The 16602-nt window shown below is 35.5% G+C and overlaps 1 protein-coding gene across 1 annotated transcript in view; it reads left to right on the forward strand.

Moving 5' to 3' along the window:
• Dbp73D (putative ATP-dependent RNA helicase Dbp73D) overlaps positions 1-12577 on the forward strand; it is a 39797-nt gene extending 27220 nt beyond the window's left edge. The window contains exons 9-11 of the mRNA XM_081742371.1: positions 3069-3234; positions 5779-5913; positions 12404-12577. Of these exons, the coding sequence (XP_081598497.1) occupies positions 3069-3234; positions 5779-5913; positions 12404-12538 (436 nt within the window). The 3' untranslated portion in view covers positions 12539-12577. The remainder of the gene's footprint in view (positions 1-3068; positions 3235-5778; positions 5914-12403) is intronic.
• The last annotated feature ends 4025 nt before the right edge of the window (positions 12578-16602 follow it).

Here is a 16602-nt window from a genome sequence, read left to right on the forward strand (position 1 = left end):
ATTGCAGTACATGCCAAGACCTGAAGAACAAAATATGTGGAAGAAAATCAAGATGTAGGCTATAACTAGGTTTTCCGTTGCCACGACAATAAGGACTTGAAAAGGCACCAGTGGTTCTCAGTGCCGAATTCATCATAGTATAAAAAGGAAAAGAGCATACACTAGTATGGACATAATTTTACTTTTATATAACAGTGTTAACTAATGGAAACTGTTGGATGAATATCTGCTATTAGAAAACTTGCTCTTGCCTTGTACAGAATTTTAGAATCATAACAGCACACACTGTTCCAAAACATCTCTGTACCCATATCAATACCTCTTCTAGTACTACACCGCCCACTAAAGCATATATACATATATATATATATATATATATATATATATATATATATATATATATATATATATATATATATATATATATATATATATATATATATATATATATATAAATATATATATATATATATATAGGTTCTTGCTTATAACTGCTTTCCATGTGGTTCACTGTTGAAATCTTTAATAAGAATAATTTTCATATAGTGCGAATTGAATTACCTTTTTTCCTTTTAAGGTTTTACATTGAAACATGGATTTTTATGGATGGTCAGAACCTATAACCATGTTCAGGTGGGCTGTGTAGTAGTAATAGAAGATGGATTGAGAAAGGGTCCTGAGATGTCCTCAAACAGTATACCATTATGATTCTTATATTCGGGATGCAAGGATTTTTTACAAAATAATAATAATAATATCAAATTTTGATCTTAAAATATCGTAATATATATACACATATTGATATTGTGCTGATATCACAATTATAGTGTTTCCTGAGCTCAGTCATGCTTCACAAATGGGGACGCCAAATTTTACTTTTTTTTTTTTTTTTTTTTAAAGAAAGCTCTTTAAAATATGTTAATAGGCTAAATATTAAAGGTCAGGAAGTAACCCTTTTCTTTATTGGATGTGTCTTATGAATATCATTGCAGGGCTTTCCAAATAGAGATGAACTACTAGATTTGATCACTACCGCATATTATAGAAATGGACATCTTTTTTCTTTTCATAAAAATATATATACCCACTAAAACTTACTTAGAGCCCTACTATTTCAAGTGTGCCCTCGGAAAACATGTGAAACATTCTTCGGCCTCACCCCCGCCGACCTACGGAAGAAACCTTCCCGTTGCTTTGGGGAAAGAACCCTGTCCCATTCAATTATTGATGGGTCTCGGCCACAGCAACATGTGTCTTCTCTTTTGAGGGAGGTATAGGAAAACACAGATCGACTGCAGCGCCAGCAGGGGCACACCTGAAATAGAAATGCTCTAGTATGCTAGTTATTCTATCCTTATTCTATCTTACATAATAAATCGAGGTTTGGATTTTCTCTCTCTTTCCCGTTGAAGTCGTTCTATCGTCCTGAGCATGATAGCCAGTAAACGATTTTTATCGTTTTTTTAAACACCCCTTTTCTCTTCCTTCATCTGTCTCCTTCTTGCTCTTTCCTTTATTCCTTTTTCACCCTATTTTTTGTGCTATCTCATACCTACAGAGTATCTAAAATAAATATGAACAAACCTTTTTAGGTTACATACTAACTGAGCTTACCTGGATTTTCCTCATTCACACCAAGCGAATGCTGGAATAGTACCTAACATAATGGTCCCAAGCCGCATCCTTCCGTCCCCGTTCCTTTCTTCCTCCCCGATTCCCCGGATAGTGTGATCGCCGAGAAACATGATCCCTCATACGTGACGGGAAATATGGCAATAGATGCCGAAAGCCCAGAAATCCAATTCCTAATCCTAATTTCAGAGCTATAATGACAAATACTTATGTCACTCAAGTTTTTTAGTAACCGTAATGTGATACATACAGCAGAATAAAATAAATAAAGGAAAAGTGCATACTTGAATATAGTTAGAGCTCTCTCGTGGCTAAGCGGTTAGCGTACGCGCCTTTGGCGTGGGAGACCCGGGTTCGATTCCCGGCGGGAGCTCATGTGGTTCGGATTTCACGTTAATCAGTAGGTCCACATCTCATATAGCCTCGCTGTTGAACGGGACGCTAAACTAAAATCAAATCAAATCAAATTGAATATAGTTAGTCTCTTTAGGCTAAGAGTTAGACAAATTGACTCAGGCTATTTACGTTTGCTCCTCTAAATTCTTATAAATAGTTCAAAAATAATACTGAGCGCCAAATTTTCGCTGACAACTGTCAGCATTTTCAAGATCAACATAAGGAACTGCATTTAGGTTGAGATAGGAGAATGGGAGATGCTGACAGTGATGAAATAAAGACGTTAAATTTAACGTCCTATGATTATGCCCTTTAGGCTAAGTAATGATGGAATAATTGGTGAAATGAAAATACGGGAGGAAACGGAAGTATCCCAAGAAAATCCTCGAACGCGATATTGTCCACCACAAACAATAGGAGTATGAAAATTAAATATTTACACTTAAAAACATCTCATCTCGACCTAATTACAGTTCCTTATCTTGATCTTGAAAATGCTGTCAGTTGTTAACGAAAATTCGACACTGCTCAATATTATTATCATATTTTGAAAGCTATAAAAATTTAGAAGAGCAAAATTTAGTACCTTTGAGCTTTTGATAAGATTGCTCTTGAGGCGCTTAACTTTACAAGATGATAAATGTTTACAATTTTTTTTCCTAATTTGATTTTGCTATTTTTGTGTATATTGCATATTGGTAGTGTTTGTTGTATAATAATGAACATGAAGTACTAATCTATTTTGTACTAGTTTTTTGAGAAACTTTGTTAACTAACTTTACTTGCGGATGCACTTCCAAACTATAAATAGTGAATTTCATGTAAACTAGTTTTTTTTTTTTTTTTTTTTTTTTTTTTTTTTTTTTTTTTTTTCAACTTGTACGGTGTAATTTGGTGATTCGGAAGATGTAGTGAAGGAAGAAGAGAGTCGTTTCGTAGCATCAAGAAATCTGGAAGATGGCGAAAGATTTTGCCTGATAACTTTTCCCTTCGAGTATTTCTGTAAGAATTTAATTTAATTTATTTTCATTTTGTTTCAGCATTGTTAGTTCCGATGCGTTGGCGCGTGGGATGGATATTCCAGGAGTCAAATATGTTGTATCTTACGATTGTCCAATGTATATCAAGACATACATTCATAGAATTGGTAGAACTGCAAGAGCTGGAAAGAAGGGGACGGCAGTAACACTATTACTCCAGGAAGAGGTAAATATTATCGTCTTCTCTCCTCGTATATATATATAGGTAGGGTGTCTCAATAACTCTGTAATTATCAGAGCTACAACAAAATGTAACAGGAAAAGCCATCTCCAAACGTGATGTTTTAATCTAAAATGAAGGAATTTTTAAATCGGTCGAGCCGTTTGGGCTGTACACTCTTTATGCGCCAAATTTTAAATGAAAATGCAACCTTGTCATGGACCTAGAACATAAGTGAATGAAGTTACTGCCTTTTACGCTAACGTGTCGATGGCCAGCCCCCATTTCAAACATCCCCTCATTCACCATACTCTTACGTTAGCGTAAAAACAGTAATTTCATTCACTTATGTTCTAGGTCCGGTAAATAACAAAGTTACATTTTCATTTGACATTCGGTGCATAAAGAGTGTAAACGGCTCGTCCGATTAAAAAAAAAAAAAAAAAAAAAAAAAAAAATCCTTTACTTTAGATTGAAAACATCATATTTGGAGACGGTTTCCTGTTTTACATTTTGTTGTAACTCTGATAATAACAGAGTTACCCTATGTCACAGGACTTGTGAGACAGCCTGCATATATGTTTTATATTATCTTCCCACCTTATTCTTGGTGTATCAAAAAGCCTTTTTGTCTTTCATGACATTTTCCTTAAAAAGAAATCAATCAAAGGATAGTTTCTATCATGTGCTAATTCATCCGATCTTTACCAAACTTGACGTGATGATAGACCTTAATAAGCTTAGTGCACGTATGAAATAGTATGGTATGTGGATCTTTGGTTTCCGAGCTGTGAGCCATCTGAGTGTTTGCAAACATTTTACTAATTGCTATTTAAAACAACTAGCCAAAGTGAACCAAACTCAGAAGCTCTCAGCGTGCAAAGTTGTGGAACACAACCTCTGTTGTCGAGCCAAGCCTGTCTGTGGCCAAACTTGGACACCTAATATAGCGATCTTTATTTCCTAAGGGGTGGGCTACATGCCTACCAAATTTCGTTCAGATCCGGCCATTAGTTACGAAGAAGTAAAGTACCATATACAAGGTGAGCCGAGCCCGATATCTAAATATAGCATTTTTTTTTTTATTCATTTGGCCATGGGCTACTTGTCCTTAATTTGGTTCAGATCAGATCTAGCCAGTGCTACCGAGAAATCAAATATCACATACACACACCTGGAGTAAACGTATAAGCTCTCGTAGGCTTATGTCGGAAGCTTTAAAAAAATAACAAACTTGTTAAACGTTAATTTATATCATTAAAAAAATAAATGAAGAGAAAGTTAATTAGGTATAAATCCAGTGTGTACTTACAATAAATATTTGCTTTAAAAAATATCAATGAAGGACTATTTTTTCCGCAATAGGAAAACATTAGTCCCTAGATGTTTTCGAACATAATCCTATACACTCAGCGTGAATTTTCCAAGCGAGCATTATGTTTGGATCTCGTCTGTATAATATTCGGTGCTTGCGGTAGTTGGTGTAAAGTCCCGACTTGTGTCCCTTCATCTATTTGATCGCTTGTGCATCAAAAAGTTATTTTAAGATACGAGGGTTATTTTTAACTAAGGTTCGTTTTCCAGTTAAAAGGAAATAAATAAATATTATTCTAAAAAATAACATTAATTTTCTGAAGTTACATGTCATTCTCCATTTTCCTACTTAATTTCCTTGCCAGCTTAAAACATTTCTCGTAAGTTTTATGATAGCCTTCTCATAAAACTCTGCCACCAGTTATTCATGGTCGTTTTTACTTCTTCATCCGTGTCTAAACATTTGCCGCGTAGGAAGGTCCTGAGACGACAGAAAAAGTGGTAGTCGCTAGGCCCAAGATCTGGGCTATATGATGGATAATGGACTTCCATCCCAGTCCTGATTCGTCGTGGACGTTTTCACGATATTCCTTGAACAATCTGGCTCATTTTCCCACTTTAGTATTACTTATTGCATTATCACCATACAACGACGAATATTCACAGCAGTTGTGGTTCTTGATATTAGAAACCGGATGAGCGTATTTTACAGTCGATAAGCCGTTGATTTTTTTTAAACATTCCAACTTCTTACTACGAAGCGTACAGACTGACGCTGTGAATGCAAATGATAATCAGTTATACCAAAGGGATGGCTGAAATCTGCACAAATAGGTGATCAACAGTCGTAACAGCCGCTCTATTAACCATCTATATTTCTTTAATTATTAATGCACTCTTTCACAAGGGCACGCGAAATTTCAAATGGTGATTTTACTTAAAAAATAACCTTTACATTATTTTCGAAAAACTCCTAACCCTTGTTATTCTCATCGATAAGTTTATCCATACTATACAATAGGAAAAAGAAATTTTATTTCATCAATGTTTACGTTTAATGTTTTCGATAGTAGTCGCTACGATAAAAGGTTTCTCGCGCTTTCCATCTACGTCTTTCTTCGTTGACTTTGCTTCTGTGTGACAACACTATCACCAAGTATATATTTATTCACTTCTGTACATTATTACTGTTGATTACATTATTTACTTATTATTTATTTTTTAATTCTTTTTAAGTGTGAACATTTCCATGAAATGCTGAAGGCAGCAGGAAAAGATGCAATAAAACAACTAGAGATAGAAGAGGATGAATTGGAGCCCCTGGAGAAAGCATACATGGACGCCTTGGAAGCTCTTAAGGATAAAATAAATGTATGTTCGCTTTTTTCTTTTTTTTTTTAACCGGGAGGAAAGACGTATATTTTAAAATACTTAAAGAAAAGCTGAAAATGCGATTTTTAACAATATTTAATTATTTGGTATGCCAATATTTTTGTAACCATTGACCATTTTGACCACTCAGATTGTTTCTAAATGGTTTACTTGTACAGTCTGAATCTCGTAAATCATGATGTGATTTGATCTTAGGCGATGTGAGTGTGGTGGACAACATTGTCTCCGTGGATTGCCTTTGAAAATCTTCCGTTTCCTTCCACTAATTTTATTGGATTCATTCGATCATTTTCAATTGATCAATGTATATAACAGCATACCTTTCTGCCCAGAAAGTTAATAAGTGCCAGAAGGGAAGGGAATAGGGTGCTAATTATATATATATATATATATATAGGGTGTCCGGTGAGGAAAGTCAAAGATTTTGGGAGGTGATAGGAGAAGTAATTCTAAGCAAAAATGCTTATGTGAACATAGGGTCTATTCCCCATCGTTCCGGAGATAGAGGTGGGGTAACTTTTTTACCTCTTGCACTTGCCGATTTTCGTTTGAAACATTCTAGCACACCCTGTAGTTGGGGTTATGTTACATATTATACCTCGTTTGAAAACTAATGAAACAGGCTTACAGATGATATACAAATTGTTTCAGTATTACATACAAGAGGGAGGTAACGGAGGGAAATTTTTTGAATTTCCCTATAAAATTCCCATTTTTAAACAATTTTGTACTGTTCTTGAGTGGAAACACTGTCGCTATAGGAACAGTATCTGATTAGGCAAAAATGATACTGTATACCAAAGATCCAGGTGAGGTGTCAAGTATTTAGCCTCATTAGAAGCCGTAACAAAAAGCATTCTTCCTGACTCCTTACTCTAATAACATAACAATATTCCAACTTTCCGTAGATGACAATGATAACGAATATTAATAAATGAATGTTTTATGCATAATTGGAAGTACAATACTATTCCCTAACATTCGAGAGCTCTACATTTCTATGTGGGAACACTAATTACAGTTCTGAACAACAGATGGTAGTGAAACTTGAATTAAAGTTTCCTCATCGGTGGATGGAGGTCGATTATTCACTGGCCCACCCCGCTCCCCGGATCTTACACCTTTGGATTTTTGCTTGCGGGGGTGTTTGAAGGACGTTGTATACAGACGAAGGCAAACTCACGAGAAGAGTTTATTCAGATCATTGTAGAGGCATTCAATACCATCGGGCAACACTGCATGTACTGACGCGCAGTGCAAAGTGCATTGAGGAGATGATGATATCATTGAACACTGCTGCACGCGCAAAATAATTACGTTGAAAACTGAAATTGTAGGGTTACGTCTATATCTGTATGCATTAGAAGTAACTATTATTTATGTATTAGAAGTAATTATTTATGATTTTGACAACCCTACTTCAATGGATATTTTGGTATATTATGTTGTATGAAAACTTTAATTCAAGTTTCACTGCCATCTGTTATTCAGAACTGTAATTAGTGTTCCCACATAGAAATGTAGAGCTCTCGTAGGCTAGGGAATAGTATTGTATTTCCGATTGTGCATAAAAGCATTCCATTATTAATATTCGTAACCATTGTCATCTATGGAAAGTTGGAACATTGTTATATTATTAGAGTAAGGAGTTAGGAAGAATGCTTTTTTTTTTTTTTTAAGGGCTTCTAATGAAGCTAAAAGCTTGATACCTCACCTGGATCTTTAATATCATTTTCGCCTAATCAGACACTGTTCCTCTAGCGACAGTGTTTCCACCCAAGAACAGTTCAAAATTGTTTAAAAATGGGGATTTTATAGGGAAATTCGAAAAATTTTCCTCCATTACTCCCTTCTTGTATGCAATACTGAGACAGTTTGTGCACCATCTGCAAGCCTGTTTCATTAGCTTTCAAACGAGGTATAATATGTAACATAATCCCAACTACAGGGCGTGCTAGAATGTTTCAAACGAAAATCGGCAAGTGCAAGAAATAAAAAGTTATCCCACCCCTATCTCCGGAACGAGGGGGAGTAGACCCTATGTTCACATAAGCATTTTTCCTTAGAATGACCTCCCCTATCACCTCCCAAAATCTTTGACTTTCCTCACCATATATAGATATATATATCGTCGCTGCGCATAGACGGAAACACTTAAGAATATAATAAATTGGTTCTTCATATATTATGTTCTGGACATCTTTGTAGCTTGCTTCAACAATATTATATTACTATTTTGTGTTTACGTAGCGCATGCCGGTTTATCTTTTGCGCCTTTATAAGCACATAGAGAATCAATACTTACGTGTTTAGAACTTGAAGCCTATCAATTATTTTTTTCATTGTTGTGGCGAAACAATTGAATATTCACTTATCACATTATAAGGGACACTGCCTGGCAGCTTTGAGGTTTATTGGCACGGCATAACTCATTTTCGACAAAAATGTCACATAGCGGTTTTTCGAAGCACAGCAACGATATATAAAAATAAGGGAGATTGTTACGACCTTACAGCTGTTATCAATGAACATAAAAGGGTTAGGTTAAAAACATTTTGTTACATAAAACAGCTACAGTATAAACTTACTGCAAAATACAATGATTCTTATTTGAAGCCGTATAAATTTACGAGGGTATCAAGAAAGTAAGTCCCAGTGGATTGTAAAATAATTTTTAAAAAAATACAAGAAAATGATTTTATTACTGGGGAATTAGTGATCCATAACATGCTTTTCAACGTATGCACTATCCTTGTTGACGTAACGAGACACTAGGTTTTGAGTGTCTATGCCGCCAAGGATTGGAACCATGGTGTCACGATCGTCTGAAACTTTGTCCAGCCAGAAATCGCTTTAGGTGGAGGAGTGGGTGAAAGTTACTGGGCGGGAGGTCAAAGCTGTTGGGCAAGGTCAAGTAGAAGACTCATGTTTCCGTCCACGTTGGTGATGCGATGGAAGAACTTGTCACCTTTCTGATGGTAACTCAAAAAGAAGGGGAAAGCAAAGGCTTGACACGGAACTCATGATGCACACAATTTGCGAAACTTTAGCTGTTGGGTGACAATCTTATCCAGCAACACAAGGAATGTCTACGTAAAATAACGGAAACACCATTAAATGCTGTCTAATGCGGCAACTAGGCATTGTAGGGGTTTCTTGACATTCCTGCACTGTGCTGATTCACTCTCTAACGACCGAGTTTAATCTGAGTTATACGACCAGGACTGAATTCCGTACTATTAACATTACTGTTCTCTGGTGGAACTCTAATCGTTTACATACCCTTTATAGCTCTACACATATACCGAACTGCAGTTGAATTGGACTACTTTTTTTTTTTTTTTTTTTCAGTGAGTGCATTTAACTCATATTGATAGGGGCAACGCTGAAGGGATTGCTCTTCCTTTTTGTTTATTTCACTCATTTGTTTACTTTCAAATACAATATATTGCATAAACCTAGAAGAACGGGTATTTCAGCTAGGGATATACCGATACTGAAGAGGCCGACACTGCAGATACCGATACTTTCGGGCACATAATAAGGTATATTAGATATAAGGCCAAAATTTGAGATACAAAGACAAAAAGGAGAATTTCATATTACGTTCCACACAAAAAATATATTTCCTCTAAATTTAATCCGTCACATAAAATATACTAAAAAGCAGCAAATACTTATATAGTGTAAATTTAATTCTAAGAGTCAGTGATTGATATTTAGAGTGATAATGTACACTCATGTCCAAAATTATTGTCGCGTGGTCTATAAATATGTTGTTGGAAGAATATAATTTGATAACAAATTCGCCCGGTATTTCTTACAATGTTAGTATGTGTATAATCGGCAAAGACATGTACGTGGCAAATTTCATGTCAAAAGAGCAGTAAATAAGAACAATAAAACAAAAATAAAACTTTCTTCTCCATTCAGCAACATTTTGTTTTACTCATTCTAATTTTCATATTTATAATTCTTGTCCTATGAGATTTACCACAAATATACATTTCCCAATTATACACATAATATCAGTATTAAAAGTACCCTGCAAAATCATTATCAAATTATATTCATACAAGAAGACAGTTATAGATATGCGACAATAATTTTGGACATGAGTGTACTTTGATAGTTACATTGTATTTACTAGTAAGACTATTCATGGCTTTGGATTGATTATTTTAACAAAAGAGACACTGACCAAAGCTTAAAACCCACTTTATTTTAAATTATAATTTGTAACTGTTTCGGATATCTAGCATATCCTTCTTCAGACACTATCGAAAATAAACGAAAATACAGACATACATATTGCCATTGTTATACATTGTGGAAAGGGACTAGGAGACAATTAGAGAACTTCAAAGATAGTGTGGAAGATAAAGAAAAAGGCATAAGTTTGGACATGGAGTTGGAAGAAAATGAAAGAATAAACTTTTTAGACGTATATTTACTAGTCTCTTTTACATACATATAATGTAAATGGATACTACCGTTACAAATTTTTATTGTTTACAAAATTATGCATGCTGAACCAGGTGTTGCTGTGTGTACCATAAAATATAAGAGGGTTATTTAAACAAAGACGAAAACGATAAAACTATTTATTAACTTTAAAACTAATTGTTTTTAACCTGTAAGTAGGAGAAAATAATAACAAAGTGAGCCTCTTGTGGGTTTCTTCCATAACATTTTCTTCTGAATCGAAACCTCTGTCTCGTTTGGGATTCAAATTACGGGTCTGCTATCCTGACCATGGGCGCCCGAACTGGGAGGGCAGGGTGAACACCCCCTGGCTCACGAAAATGTATACGTAATATAGCAAACCACGTATATTAAATACCAGACGTAATATACCAACCTTAGAGATGGGCCCCCCTAGAAAATATTCTTTGAGTGCCTATGATCCTGACTGAAGACCTTTGATTTTTCTTCCCCACTATTTTGGCTTCGAGGGACTAAAAATATCAGTCAAGTACGAGTAGTGCAAATCAAAGGCGTACACATACATAAAGAAATCGATTGTACAATTGACAAAAATTTAGATCAACTTTAAGTCTAAAAGAAACCGATGAAATATAAGTGTCACTGTTAATATTAAACAAATTGAAAATAGCTCGAAAAAGGTATCGGTAAATATCGGTGTTCATTTGCCGATACCGATACTCCCAAAAGTGGTCGATATCACCGATACTGATATATCGGTACATCCCTAATTTCAGCTAGAAAATAATTTTTTGTGATGTGTGTTTTCTTAAGGAACAAAGAAAAGAGATTTAAGAATAAAAAAAAAAACTGCGGTTTTCTTCATTGAACTTGAGTGTTGTAAGATATATTAAATCTAAGTCTCATTATTTCTAAGTACATATATTCGGCATATGCAAAATTTGATACTTTTTATTTATTTTTTAAAGTTTGATGTCACACGATTATACACAGAGGCTAATGATGATAATGAATGAAATAGTGATGTAAAAACCTCTGAGAAAACAGGTCCCGGAAAAAATCCACAGACATGATTTTGTCCACCAAAAACATATGGCCTAGGATCGAACCAGAGAGTCCTTGCACCAGAAGTGAACGCTCTAGCATTGAGTCTCCGTGCCCCTATTATTTAACGTTTATGTCTCCACATTGGAATTTAAATGATTCCTGAGCAGCGGTAGTAGTATGGCACAAATGAGTTATTTGCTGATTTTTTAAAAAATTTTGCATTATCTTCCAGTGATAAATATATAAGAAAATAGATTTAATGCATGGTTGTTCATGTTATGGAATTTATTGTAACGCGCGTCTTTAATGAGGTTCATATGTCAGTTTACTTTGTATAAACGATTGATCACTTTATGGGCTGACGATTAGATACTTTTCTTTTTAAACGTATATCGAAATTTAGTACTAGAGTATTTCAGTCAAAATGGAATGGTAAAAACCCAGCTCGACCTGTGTTCAAAAATTATTTCGTACGGAGAAGCAGTTATTCTGTACTAGAAATTACCCCCCCCCCTCCTTCCCTCAAAGGAAATGCACTTAGATCAATCTGTGTGTTTGTTTTCCCCTGATTGCTGGCACTGTTTTCCTTGTGCAACTTCTTCCGTATAATTTACTTTTCTTCCGCTGTTTGTGGCGAGATATAACATGCTTGGGTTTTCTTCGTTCGTTCGTTTCTTCGTTGGCATAACACAGAATCTAAATTTCGAAACCCCGGGACGATTGAAATATCCTGTTTTTGGAATAATCTTAAACTTCCACACTTTCCTCACTGCATGTATTTTAACCGAAGTGACATGATATAAACACAGTTCGAGCTAGATACTATGGTATGTTCAAAAATTCACGTCAATCTGCTCAGCTGTGATCCTATCATTCACTTTTATTCGTATAGATGAAGGCATAATTGATGCAAATGTTTTTGCATGTATAAAGGACTGTTATATATTTATCCAGCAAATTTTCTTTCTCTTTTCAGAAAGAAGAAAAGGACGCGGTTCGAGGAATGAAGGTGAAGAAGGGACGATTAAAGAATCCATTTAGACGAGACAGGAGACGAATAAATAAAAAGCACGCGAAACTTAATAGAACAAAATTGAAAAAAGAGTTGTAGTATTAATCAATGTTACAGTAAATCTTTATATGAAAATCAGTAACGTGTTTTATTTATATTTGCAGAAACACTATTTTTCTCATGATGATAATGTCTAATACAATGGAAAGAGTTTAGGTTTATTTTTTTATTAGAATGTTATTTATTTTTCTAAGTTTGATTAATTTATTCACAAGATATTAACGATTTTTAAAGGGAAGAATGAATTTTGTTGTCAATTTATTATTTGCTACAAGGTGAGATTAACAATCTTAATTGATCCATGTAATTTTAAAATTGCTGGAGTGGATGAAAATGAATTAAATCTCTTAGTCTTACGTCCCACACTTATGCCGTGTAACCTAAAGATGATGATGATGATGAGAATGCGTGAAATGGTGGAATGAAGAAAATGAAAGAAACCCGAGAGAACACATGCGCACGGTTTGTTCACCACAAAGCCCACTTGGCGCGAGATAGGATCGAACCAATAATCCTTCACACCAGAGGTGAACAGTGGGACCTGGGATAAGTTATATAGTGCTCGATCTAATACGGTGATATGTATCTGCAGTCTTGAAGTCTATTATCTTTGATTCATGTTCAAAATTTTAAATGGGAGAGGGGGAGCGTGTAGTATATCGTTCTGAAGTTGTTTTTTTTTTTTTTTTGGGGGGGGGGGGTTACAAACACAAATCTGAAGTATTTTCTATCTGTTTATGTAAGAGTCATTACCTATGAAAATGTCATCCTACATAATGTGCTCAATATAACCGCTCTTACCGGATACACTATGCCAGTCAATATTTTCAGCCCACTTCCACCAGCCTTAGATCCTATGGGTCCACAGTAGTACATTGTGTCGCTTGAAATGGAGCAACTTCTCAATTATCATCTGTTAAATGAGGAATTTCAAATGCTCCCAGATGTAAAAATTTAAATGACGTTAGATCTGGTAACTGCGGCTGCAACTCATTCCTTTCCCTTCCATTTCTATCCCCCACCTGTACACGCATCTGTCTTTACATGTGACCAAGAGCTATGCTTTTGCTTATTCATAACTGCTTGCACGTAAAAATTGATTTTGACAGTAAACAAAATTTGCCGACGGAACTATGGATTCCTGTTCTCGACTCGTCCAGAGCCCACTCGGTGAACTATACATGCCTATCACAGGGCCATCCCCCGTGAGATGTAATTGCAATTCAGTCCTGTATAGGTGACATCTATTGGTGTACAGCACGTGCAGGGTTAACTTTTGACTGATACCTGTCTCCTTCGGTAAGCGGGGTACTGTATTGTGTACTCTGCACAAATGCTTCCACAAAATTTCTAAATTTCGTGAACATCTCAAATCTATAAATATCATCATACTTAGAGGGAAAAGAGCAAAGAATATGCAAGCGTTTTGTAGACAATTAGCATGTTGAAATTACAGTATGTAAACCATAGTGTGCGAATGGCAAACCTACATATGATTTTTATAATATTCCAAAAATAATTTTTACTGTATATTGTTCACGAAATACGATTTAATAGATAAATAATCGCATTAGAAGTGTTTTATTAGATGCATAATACAGCTTTTTCCTTCAGAATTTGTTTATTTGGTGCAAGTTGACAACTTTTCAATGGAAATAATTGTAGGCAACATAGGTTTCACTGTATAGATATATTCTGTACAGTATGTATTGGAAGCTTGGTAAATGTTATAGACACTGAAGGAAATAAGCAATGTATTACGCACTAGATACAACAAGCGTTCAACTCGCAAGTAAGCATCAATGCACCTAGTTACTGTTCCTGCTGTCGTCATAGATCGAGGTTGAATCCTAATAGAAGAACATGTAACTCCGAATTGACGTTAACCCTTAGATGCATGGAAATGAGTATCGATTAAAATCGATAGTTTTTCAGAAATTTGAGGATTCTCTTTACACGAAAGAAGAAAATGAAAATATTGTAGGAATAAAAGTCATCAAATTTGGATTTCCTGTGGTATATAACAAGGGAGATGTGAAGTAAGAAAAAATGGCTTAGGGTCCAAGAGACACCACGTATGCATCCAAGGGTTAAACTAAGTACAACTTATATAGCCTCGGCATTGAAAGAGACGTTCAGCTCCTTATAAATAAGAAACGAATCATCTCATACTATCAAGATTAATTTGCATTTGTTAGGATTACTAGTAGTGCCTTAACTGTTGGGAAGAAAATATTACAATAGTGGAAGTGATGCATACTAAATTAGATTGTGAATGTGAATATCCTGCCTGTAGTTTCTATGAGATTTTGTTACTCACCATTCTTTTTATCGCGTATTTATTACTCATTCAATTCCCATATTAAAATATACCTTTGACAACGTCCAATTTTCGCTTAAGACAAGAACTCTCTTCTAATCCCATACCTAACGTCTAGAGCGACCCAAAGGCACAAATAAATAAATAAATTTATACAAAAAGCTTTAAACATTATGTATCAGATGGCTCGTCTAATTTGTTAGTCTATATTGTAGTATTAAGTTTTACTTCTAGCAACAATGAAAAGCTAGGCATTATCCTAATTACAGGGTGGTCTAGATTCAGTTTCCCTATTTCATGTTGAAAGGAAAACAGACTTTCATACATAAATGAATACAATTACATTTGATAATTAAAATACTTGGATTTTTAGTTCAGCTTTTTTTTTTTTTTAAATATAACATAATCTAAGTATTATCCATCCCTCTGAATGCAGCTGATCAGTCGTTCACGGAAACTGGCCATGATTCAATTTAAAGAGATCCGAAGTGATGGCGGAAATTTCCTTCAGTGCTTCATTTCCTCCAGTGTCTGCAGCCGAACTTTGTATACACTGTCTTTTAAATGCCCCCACAAGAAAAAGTCCAGGGCGATCAAGTCCTGGGATCTTGAAGACTATGGAACGTCTCCAAATCTGGAAACCGCTTTTCCAGGGAACATGGTCCTGAGTCTTACATTGATTGCCTTGCTGTGTGGGCCGTTGCACAATCTTGTTGAAACTATACAGATTCCAGATTAATATTTTTCTGTCGTAGCTATCGAAGCAGGAAATTTGAAAATTTGTCAACATGCATGTGTATCTTACCGATGTCACAGTAACAGGTTGCTCGCGTTCATCCTCGCAAAAGTGTGGCCCGACAACACTCATAGCTCCCACACCACACAATTTTTCACTATGGAGGGGCTTTTCATGTAACTGACGTGGATGTTTAAGTGGCCAATATCTACAGTTCTGTTTGCTCATATACCTTTTTAGAAAGAAATTCGCTTCATCTGTGATGAGAATCGAATCAAGAATGTTCTGGTTAATTAATTCTAGTATGGCCTGGCCTCACTGCACTTCATTTTTTTCTAAATCTGCCTCTGATAATTGCTGCACCACTCTAATTTTTTTCTGAGTGAAGCTTGAGATTATATCGCAACATTCGTCCAATACTGCTCCAAGGAGGCTTCAATGTGAGGGAATGTCGCCGCACTGAACGTTTGGGACTTTGAAGAACTGCCTCTCGCACGCGTGCAATGTTTTCAGGTATACGGACTATTTTCTTGTGTGTGTGTTTTTTGTCACGTACATTACCACTTGTGCGCCACTGTGTAACCCACCTACGTATTGTTTTTCATGATGGCAGTTTTCCTCTTCCTTGCTGGTCACCAAATGCACGGCACGGTTAAATGCTCACTGCAGGTACACGATTGACTCATACATTATAAATTCTTCTACATAAAACACGCGCTGCTGTACCAGACAATGCTCCATTGTGCATTGAATCCAAGAGCACCTGCTACAGGCTGATAGACATCTCATTTACCCCTTCCAGTTTTCTTACCAGTATTGCCAAATCAAAACTAGGAAACCGAAACTGGGTCACCCTGTATTATAGACTAGAGCTGTTCAAATTGCGCCCCGCCGAACCATTTAGTGGTTTAATCTGTTTTGTACTGGTACTATTTTTATATCACTAACACTTTCTGACGACACTAATACACTTATTTATCAAAACTAAAATAATGTGTTACAGTTTTAACAACTTAATGTTGCCTTCCTCTGATTAAGTGTCTAATA

Source organism: Thermobia domestica, chromosome 16, assembly GCF_964235325.1.
Source record: "Thermobia domestica chromosome 16, izTheDome1.hap1.1, whole genome shotgun sequence".
Taxonomy (NCBI): Eukaryota; Metazoa; Arthropoda; class Insecta; order Zygentoma; family Lepismatidae; genus Thermobia; species Thermobia domestica.